This window comes from Vitis riparia, chromosome 1 (genome assembly GCF_004353265.1).
Source record: "Vitis riparia cultivar Riparia Gloire de Montpellier isolate 1030 chromosome 1, EGFV_Vit.rip_1.0, whole genome shotgun sequence".
Taxonomy (NCBI): Eukaryota; Viridiplantae; Streptophyta; class Magnoliopsida; order Vitales; family Vitaceae; genus Vitis; species Vitis riparia.
Genome location: NC_048431.1, coordinates 8230131 through 8240216, shown reverse-complemented (window position 1 = coordinate 8240216; position 10086 = coordinate 8230131). Strand labels below are relative to the sequence as shown.

Below are 10086 nucleotides of genomic sequence, written 5' to 3'. Positions count from 1 at the left end.
GGGGAAATTATCATTAGAGGTTTAGGAAGTAATTATGAAAGGGTTTGATGGGTTTGTCAAACATTTGGGTTTCAATGTTTTCTCATATCTCGATTTTCTAGGGTTTCATTAAACAAATAAAGTAACAAAGTTACGTATCCCGATTACAAATACTCCAACAAGGATTGATATCCTTATAGGATAGTTAACAAATGAATCTAAGACACACTTAAATATGATAAACTCGTTAAGCTTAAAGGTTTTAATCCCTAAAAGAAAAAAACACAAGAAACACTCGATATTCTTGAAGAAGCCACAAAAAATGATGATTAGTCTAAAATTGATGAACCTATAGCTCTTGAAGAGATACAAATGAAATAGATAGTCCTTCGAGAGGCTAGCTCATAAAAATGTAAAAAATGAATGAGTAACCCATAAAAAGGTACAAATGCCCAAAACTAGTAAAATCTATATGAGATGTACATATGAGAGAAAAATGGGATTGAAAGAATGTTATTAATAATATTTTTGTTTTCCAAATAGCCTTTGACATTAAAAAAAAATGATGAGATCTCACAATGGAAGAATGTCAACACAGAGTGATTAGTCAAAATGGAAAAAAAATCATTCATATAGAATTGAACTTGTTAATAAAACAAGAAGTATTTGGACTTATAATTCAAACAATTGGATACCAATACGTATTTGTTTGAAAGTGTAATGAGAAAAATGCTACCATGATTAATAGTAAAAAGTTTATCTTAATGATTTGGTTGATTGAGAAATGTTGTAGGTCACCAACTGAAATCAATCTTCTGCATTTTATTTTGTACAATTTGCAAATTTATCCAATTTTAGATTTGAAAAAATAATAAAATTACAAAATAAACAACCAAACTAATATTGATAAACTGGAAGGATAATTATTCAATGTTCTATTATTTTTGGTACTATTATCAATTTATATAATCCTACAAAATTTTGTATCCTTTTTTAGAAGAACTATTCTTAAATTTATTTTGTCAAACATATTTTTAAACAAAAAATTCAATAACAATTACCCAAAATGCTTAACCATTTTAAAATAAGTTGTTTGCTTGAGAACAAACAATTGTTTTTCAATCAAACATGTCCATGCTTTTGAGAACCGTTTTGGTATAATATGATTTCATGCCAATCATCCTTTCAACATTTTCTCATCTACAGGGTTGACTACTTTTCAGTATTCCATCAATTGCTTATAGGAATTAGATTCATTTTATAAACAAACATGTCCTTAAATGAAGATTAAAAGAAAGTAACAATCATAAGAAAAAGGGTAATTCAACATTTCTTAGTTTTGTAAAATATTCATAAAATAGGTTAAATAATCATTAAATGACAAGCAGGATTTCTGAACAGCTTCTCAAATTTGACTATCCAAATATATTTATAATTTTGAAAAAGCATGTAGAATTGCTTAGAATATTGGAGGAGGAATTTGACAATAGAGGGCATTTCCAACAAAATTAAACATTGGCGAGGTATACAATACACTGAAGGAGTCTCAAAATAAAATAAAATAAAAAACCATCCCATGCATTTGAGAGATCATTGAAATAACTGCATGCAATGAATACCTGCGGATTATCTCATCTATCATGCCAACAATTGAAAATTATGGAATTAAAAGAAAACAACGCCTATAATATTATAAAAATCCATTTCAAAATGGGATGTACACCAAATTAGTTTCGGTACCAGCTACAAGTGTGACATCCACAGCCCCCACAAAAACTTGTTAAGTATATGTATATCCAACCAACCATTCTTCTATTACAAATATGTTGTTCTAAATAAACGCTTCCTCATGAAAAAAGCATTACCACAAGCCAACTGTCTCAAGGGAAAATATAAAAAGAAAAGGAAAAAAAAAAACGAATAAAAACGAAGATGACTAGATAATATTCACCCCTGCATCCAGGACCGCCCATCCACAGGAACAGACTCCACAGTTGCCTCAAGCCTGCAACCGTAGGGGAAAATATCATGAGGAGAATGGGGGAAGAAAATAATAGAAACATAAGTCACCACCTCAAGGTTCATCTTTATAAAGTTTTCTCTTGGAAATAGCACTGATAGTTGGTTCAATCTAAGTGAACTTGAGCATCAAAAGGTAGCGGACAGTAATTAATGATGGAAGAGTCCAATAATTAGATGGTTAAATTGAAGTCTCATATTCTGGTCCTAAAACTTTGTTTATAGGACGGAAAGAATTTTTGAATTCATACCTTGTTAGCAATATTGTTGGAGAGCCAATCCAATCCCTCGTAAAGCCCTTCACCAGAGGTTGCACAGGTGCTCTGGATGTACCTGGAAAGACCATATAAGCAACATTAGAAACCAGCTAGCAGTAGGACTTTTAAGACAAGATAGAGACTATAAAATAATAAACTATTAGATGGCAGTACGGCCAGAAAATTTACCAGTGACGCTGCCGGAGAGAGTGGAGGCCAAGCTTATCAGTTATCTCAGCAGCATTCATAGCATTAGGGAGATCTTGTTTGTTAGCAAATACAAGCAGCACAGCCTCACGGAGCTCATCCTGAAATCAGAAATCATTTAACATTATTCTTTTGGTTCCCACTTTATTTTAAGTTTTCGATATGTAACTGAAAACTGGAATGGTCAAATAAATGTTTCTGTTGCCTCCTCCCACTAACAAAGACATGAAAAAAATGGCAGCCATGCAACAAAAAAAAAAAAAAAAGCTTTAGAAATAGTGTATTGCAAGTAAATGATGCCACAAAAAGCCTTTCCTAGTTCCATGCTCTTCTTAACAAGTAATAACACAAACAAATTGCTGTCTAGCACCTGCTTATGCAGCCAGCACAACATCATGGACTGGTCAAAGATTTCATTGGCCAAATCCTCTTGGCCATCTTTTAGCTAAACTACAATCTCTGCACAAACCCCAATATGCACATCATAAGGCATCTGCCACTTGTTTTTGGCCAGATTAAATTAACCAGCATTATTATTATTACTAATGGGTATAATTCAGGTCCTTTTCATTACTTCGTTGTAGAAAAATCAATATGACTCAACAGAATACCATCCAGTAACATGCTCAAGTGATGCTGCAAAAATGCCATTTGCTCTTGCTTCAATTTAATTCCTTCATCCAATATACCCCAATATTCATCAACAGCATATCATGCAACATAACATGTTTCATAAGGTGCTACCATGCTAACAAGAAAATTAAGATGGACCCTAACCATAAAATTGCTACTGTAACCTATTTTGAGAGAGCAAACAGTTATAGCAAACCTCTCCCAGACAAGCCTTTCCAGCTAGCTATATTGCCTTCCAAAATGACAATAATATTTAAAAGTTAATTGAAATTAGTAATTCAAAGATTATTTCAGAAAGCAACAAGCACCTCAAATGGTATTTGAGGTGCAATTTTTCAAATCAAAATTCTGTCTCTGCAATCATTTGCTTTCTAAAAGATAAATACTTCATACTGCCATAGTTCAATGGAGTGACTGACAGATTAACTAATGCTCCTGGCCTCTTGGCTGGCCTGAACATCAGTTCTTGTCTGATGACTATGAATGCTATACACAGATAGATTTTACTAAAAAGTAAGATACCTCATTCAGCATCCTGTGCAACTCATCCCTGGCCTCGACAACTCGATCTCTGTCATTGCTATCCACCACAAATATAAGACCCTGAGTGTTTTGGAAGTAGTGCCTCCACAATGGACGAATCTGTATAAGAATCAAACTGCATTTTTTAGCCATTATATGGATAAAGATTTTAGCAGTAACTTTGTCAATAAGATATGGCATGACAGAAAGAAAGAGAGACAGTAACAATCTTACAGAAATAATGGCTATAAATAAATATATTCTGAAATATGAAATGAATAGCAGAATATGGTTGATAGACAAATATTAATACCTTATCCTGACCCCCGACATCCCACACGGTGAAGCTAATGTTCTTGTATTCCACGGTCTCCACATTGAATCCTGTAAATAATTATGAATATTTGCTCAACCATAGTGATCATATTGTTGAAAAAACCAAAATAGAAAATAACAAATCAGAAACTAAAATATGAGGAAAAAAAATGATTTTTTTTTATAGATAAGGAAAAGTTGTATATAAAGAAAAGCGGGGACACCAAAAACAGTGCCTTCAGAGTATACAAGAAGTATACAAAAGAAGCCAAAAGGCTCAAACCAAAGGGGGAAGGATAGAAACAAAAAACATCATCTGCCCTTACTTAAAACCTAACCAATCAATAAAGCTTACAAGCGAAAAAGGGCTCAAATCTATAGACATCCTTAACCCAAGACCATAGGTTACATACAAAAGAATTTTTCAATCTTTGGAGCGAAAGCTCCTCATTACCGAACGCTAGCAAATTCCTTTCCTTCCATACTATCCAAAATATACATTAGGGGGCCGTTTGCCAAGCCTTTTTACGAGCTTTACCCACAAACGACCCATGCCACCCAAGAAGAGTTTCCTTCACTGAACAAGAAAGAATCCAAGACACACCAAAGAGGGAGAAAAGAAGATTCCAAAGAACCCGAGTCTTTGCACAATGAAGAAGAAGGTGATCAACCGTCTCTACTTCAGAGAGACAAAGAAAACACTTATTTGCCAAGAAGTGCCCCCTCCTTTGAAGTTGGTCCAAAGTTAAGACTTTCCCTCAAGAAGCCTCCCAAGCAAAGAAAGCCACCTTAGGAGGTGCACTCAATCTCCAAATACTACCACTAGGGAACAAAGGAGAAGAAAAAATCAATTCCACCACCTACACCAATTCAGATATTTTCTTTAGCTTCATGCTTTCCAGGGAAAACAAAAATAAACCTCCAGAATTATTGCACAGAATTGTTCCAAGTTTATTATTACTGTTATCATCAGCTACTTTTCAGCAGAACCAGCTTTTCTAAACTTATGGATTATGTTAGTTTCAATTTCCTAACAAAAAACTAGAATGTTGATTGTTTTTGGTTGGCACATTCATTTATGAGTGGTTCTCCAGCCACCCATGTATGCATTATAGCTAGTGCTATCTAATCCTTCATCTACTTTGCAGTACACAAATTCAAAGATGTGCCTGAGCCATATATGCTATGCACCTAATTTAACTAACAAGCCATCATAATCTATTGGGGAAATAAGAGAACTTAACATACTCTTAGTGCTTGAACCAGCTGCTCCTCACTTTCAAACACTGTTCAATTCCTTTCCTTCCAATTGTCCAAAATAATGCATAGAGGGGTGTAAATCTTTCTATGAGCTTTCCCTCACGTTTATTCTTTGATTCCCTCAAGTCTTTTCTCGATGAGCTTTCTATAAGCTTTCTCAACCTTGCATGCCTCTCCTGTTTTGCCCCCTTTTGCTCCTGCTAAGGTAATATGGAACTCAAAAGCTCCACCAAAAGTTAACGTTTTTGCTTGGCTTGTGGTTAATAAGATGGTTAATACCAATGACTTGCTTCAATTGAGGAAGCCCTACAAAACACTTTGCCTAGATCAATGAATTATATGTTTTGAAGAGTAGTGAATCAGCTAATCATATTTTTCTTAACTGTCCCACTGCACTACAACATTGGCATAGACCATTCAGCATAGCCAATCTTGAATGGACTCCTCTTGGAGGCTTAGCCAAAGATGTTGGGAATCTCCCTTAAAGGCTTTGGCAGCCTACCTAGAGATAAGATTCTTTGACAGATGGCTGTTTTATCCTTGATTTGGTTAGAAAGGAAAGCAAGGATATTTGAAGACAAATGGAGATTTGTAGGTGCCATTTGAGATTTGATTTACCTTTTTTTTTTCTCCCTATGGACCTTAGTCACAAAACCTTTTGCAGGTTTTCCTTTATATATGTCATTGCCAGATTAGAAGAATCCTTGCTGCTCAAACAGGTCAAAGAGGAAAGTAATGATAGATTGGTCACCCCTCCAATGGGTTGATAAAGTTAAATTTTGACAAATGTTCTCCAGGCAATCCTACACAATTGGGTATAGGAGGAGTTACTAGATATCATTCAAGTAGTGTTGAGAGTTTACTCTAAGCATGCAAAACAAGGGTTGGCTATTGAGGCAGAGATATTAGCATTATTTAAGGGTTTACACTAGGCTAAAACTTTGTCTATCCAAGCTATTTGTGGAAAGAGATTCTACTATCGTAATATCTTGGGTGTCGAAAAGGGAGAAAGGTTCATGGAAGTTTGCCAACTAGATGCGAAAAATCATAGATATAGCTAGTGATTTGGGTTGCTCTTTTTTCTTGGGTTCCTTGTTAAGCTAATTAAGTTGCTTACCAGTTCACTAAACAAGAAGCAATGCACTTGGCTTCTTTTTTTGGAGACTTTCTTTCCCCTTGAGTGTATATTGTTCTTCCATCCAGAGGGTTTTACCCCTTCTGAGAAGGAAATGATTTTGTTGTAGTGTTGGTTTCTTTTTAACCAACTTTTGTACATCTTTGAAGGTGATAACTGGTGTTTGTTATTGATTGTGGCTAATAGAATGCTGCCTGGACCCATGTCTACAAAAAGTGTTAGCCAAAGTAACCAGGCCCAGCATACTGACTGGCAGCAAAATATCTATCAGTAAAACCAATTGCAACAGGCATTCTGAAAATAGAATGCTCTTGAAAACTTATATTCTACACCAATCGTAGAGGGAGGAACAGTTTTACCGCAAGAGGTATGCTAATGTCACTTAGATGCATGGTTAGTGGGACAAACAAGGATCAAAATATCAGGACCCTTTGGAAACATGGAATATCAGATGATATTTTGATAAAATATTAATTTATAAATTTAGACATACTAATAGAACTTATCATCACCGAATGGAGACTTGAATAGAATCTCAAGGAATGTTACTACATTCAATAATGTATCAATTAAATTCAAACATTATCAGATAATGCTTTCATAATAACTCTGATTCAATAATAATAAATATTTAATACATGGTATCACTAATAATAATAATAATAATAATAATAATAACAACAACAACAACAACAACCACCATAGATTATTATATTAAATCTTCTCTTTCTTGGGTACCTCTTTTTTTTGTCACATGTGAAATATATTAGATAACACGTTTATACCATCTTATCGACACTTTTTTTACAAGTAAATTTTTTTTTGGGAACTTTCTATAAGTAACATTTTAGCATGAAAACAGTTTTGTACTTTCATAACAAGAATATTTTTTTAGCAAAATATTTTTTTTTGGCAAATAACATTTTAGTATGAAGACATTTTTACATCTTCATACTAAAAATTAAAAAATAAATAAATAAATACCAAATCAATAACAAATTTACAAATCAATAATTTTTGTTAGGAGTAAAATTTAGTTATCAAATGAAGAGTCAATAGTAGGGAGAAAAATTATCTAAAGGATAAATCTTATTTAGAATCCTTATTCTTATAACTGAAAAGGATTGCATTAGGTATTTGAGTTGGGTGAGAGACTCAAATCACAAGGATCAGATGCCTCCATGATACCATGTCACCATGTTGACGTGGTATCACCTTGCATTCATGTTGTGTCATCTTCAAACAAGCTAGGGGATTGTAAAAATGAAAAGAAAAATTAGAAAGCTATCTCATTAAGGGAAAAATAATAATCATTTTGAACTAAAAAGGATTTTCTAAACATTCAAAACCCACACAAATTTCACTGTATGCTCTTGAAAAATCTCTAATTTCCCTCTTCCCTCTTTGGTAGTATAAGTTCCTTGGAATTAAAAATCCTACACCTTTAACAAGAACTAGTTATAAGATCAATATTATGCTGATATAGTAATAGACAATATAAATCCTTTGAATAAAAAAGCTTATTTAAAACTTATATTAAACCTTGAAATCGGATCAACTTATTTTAATTGAATGTATTGATGAAGATCTTTGTTGCACAATCCTATAACTCAAATGAGTATTGGTGTTTAATTTATTGGTTTTTTTTCTGTTCCTTTCAAAGTTGGTAATAGTGGTTGACAATTTGTAATAACTTCAATTGAATTCTCCTGCTTTTCTTGATCTACTTCTTTCATTATTTCACAAGTTCATTATTCCACATGCTTTTTGACGCTTGTGGGCTAGCTTAAACAAAAGTTTGCCTCAAAGGATTTACAAGAAAGATTTGTAGAGTGAGCTGTGAAGAATAATAAAGTAAGGGAAAACAGTCATTTGAGTTGAGAATCTTTAAGGAAACTGATAGCTGTTAAGGCAAAGGTTTAGTTTTCCTTCAACAATAAACACTTCCCAATTTTTCATTTTTGGCATCCAACTCCTAGTGTTGATGTGAGATGGCATGAATGGCAAGGTTTAGTTTTAGTAGAACAATAAATACTTTACCAATTTTTTATTTTTGACATCCAACTCCTAGTGTTGAAGTGGTTCCAGATAAAACAGAGGCACTGAATATTTTCTCATCAAGAAAGAAATGCAAAAAAGTTCATTTAATTTTATTTATTTTAGTTTAGTTTTTACAGGAGAGGTACAAATAGGAAATTGCAACACAGATTCTTAGAATATCCCAAAATGTCATTGCATATTCCATAGCATCCACACACAAACATTTGCATGTATTTGAGGCATTTGCTAATTATACATGTTATGAGATACTCATGGAATGAATATTTTATGGCTTTTGCCATAACTCAACAAAGACAATATGTTCTTTAATTTTTCCATGGAGAGGGACACTTACAATAAAAAAAATTTGGTGATATTTCATGAAAAGTTTCATAATTTATCTCAGTGGTTGCAACTCACAACACAAAAGCTTTCATTTAAAATTAATAAATAAATAATAAAAATTAAACAGCTAGACATAAAAAACCCCAGGACAGTCCACAATTCAACTGCTATTCACAGAATCACTCTTCAAGTAGTAACAATGTAGAAACCAAATGGACCAAACAAGATATAAGTCATTTTACAATTGACATCGAACTATACACATTAGCTTGGTGCGATAAAAGGACTCACCAATGGTAGGAATTGTTGTCACGATCTCTCCAAGCTTGAGCTTATACAGGATGGTTGTCTTACCGGCAGCATCAAGACCCACCATCAGAATGCGCATCTCTTTCTTGGCGAAAAGCCGACTGAACAGCTTGGTGAACGTCAGCCCCATATCTCTTTCAGGCTATGGATCCCTACACGTCCAACCGTAACATACTAATCAATAAAACATATAAATATCATAAATCGATTAAAATCCAAAATAAGCTTATATGAATGCTCAAATCGTACGGAAACTAAAACAGATCGGACAGATCTATAGCGTAGAGGCAAGAACGTCAACAATAAATAAATAAACACAAGGAGATCATCTCATGAACGACGAAATCGACCTCGTGAAGCGCCCTTGGAAATTCAAATTTGATTAGTGATGTTTTAGACAACAGATCCGAGACATATTTGGAAGATCTTCAGATCAGAAGACAAGAAAACAAGACCCTCCAAAAATCTGAAGACAAAACCTAAACGCACGGAGAGAACCCTAATCATCCGTTTGGCTGCTCGGACATCGGAGGAAACGGTAAGGAAATGAAAACTAATAATGCAGAAAGAAGATTGTAAATCGTAGAGCGATTTTGGTTAGGGCTCCTAGCAAACCAAACAAAAAGCAAATGGATCTCCAGAAGCATAAGGTGGAAATAAAAGCAGAAATGGTTGAGGAAATGAGAAGAAACAATGATAGGAAATCATAAGAGGAGGAGATCGAAATTCACCTTTGAAGAGCTGGCGCTTTGGCAGAGGGATCTGAGAAGGAATGAAAGCTTGGAAGCAACGCGCAATATATGAATATGGGGTGAGGATCGTCAATTAGAGAGCCAATTTAAAGGACACAACCGCCGGTGTTTTCAATTTAATTTGGTTTACCCAGATGACGAAAACGCCCCTCCTCCTAAGCGTAATTTCTTCGCACCTCACCGCCCCCGTGCTGCAAGCCTCCGAGAAGGACCAATTTCCAAGTCAATATTTGCACCCAAATGGGTTCCGATCAATTCAATTAACACATTACAGAGGGATTTTTTAATATATATATAGTTCTTCAATTTAATA

The 10086-nt window shown here is 34.1% G+C and overlaps 1 protein-coding gene across 3 annotated transcripts; it reads right to left on the bottom strand.

Moving 5' to 3' along the window:
- Positions 1–1644: 1644 nt before the first annotated feature.
- Positions 1645–9859, bottom strand: LOC117918395 (ADP-ribosylation factor 2). Of its 3 annotated transcripts, XM_034835024.1 has the most exons (7): positions 9753–9859; positions 9004–9173; positions 3931–4001; positions 3618–3737; positions 2445–2563; positions 2250–2331; positions 1645–1984 (listed from the first exon to the last, which is right to left on the bottom strand). In XM_034835024.1, exons 2-7 carry the CDS (start codon positions 9149–9151, stop codon positions 1979–1981), a joined length of 546 nt encoding a protein of 181 aa, XP_034690915.1. In that variant the 5' UTR covers positions 9152–9173; positions 9753–9859; the 3' UTR covers positions 1645–1978. The 3 variants fall into 3 exon arrangements, with proteins under 3 accessions (XP_034690915.1, XP_034690923.1, XP_034690930.1); XM_034835032.1 differs by lacking the exon at positions 9753–9859 and having other exon boundaries at positions 9004–9192; XM_034835039.1 differs by lacking the exon at positions 1645–1984 and having other exon boundaries at positions 2244–2331.
- Between the last annotated feature and the right edge of the window lie 227 nt (positions 9860–10086).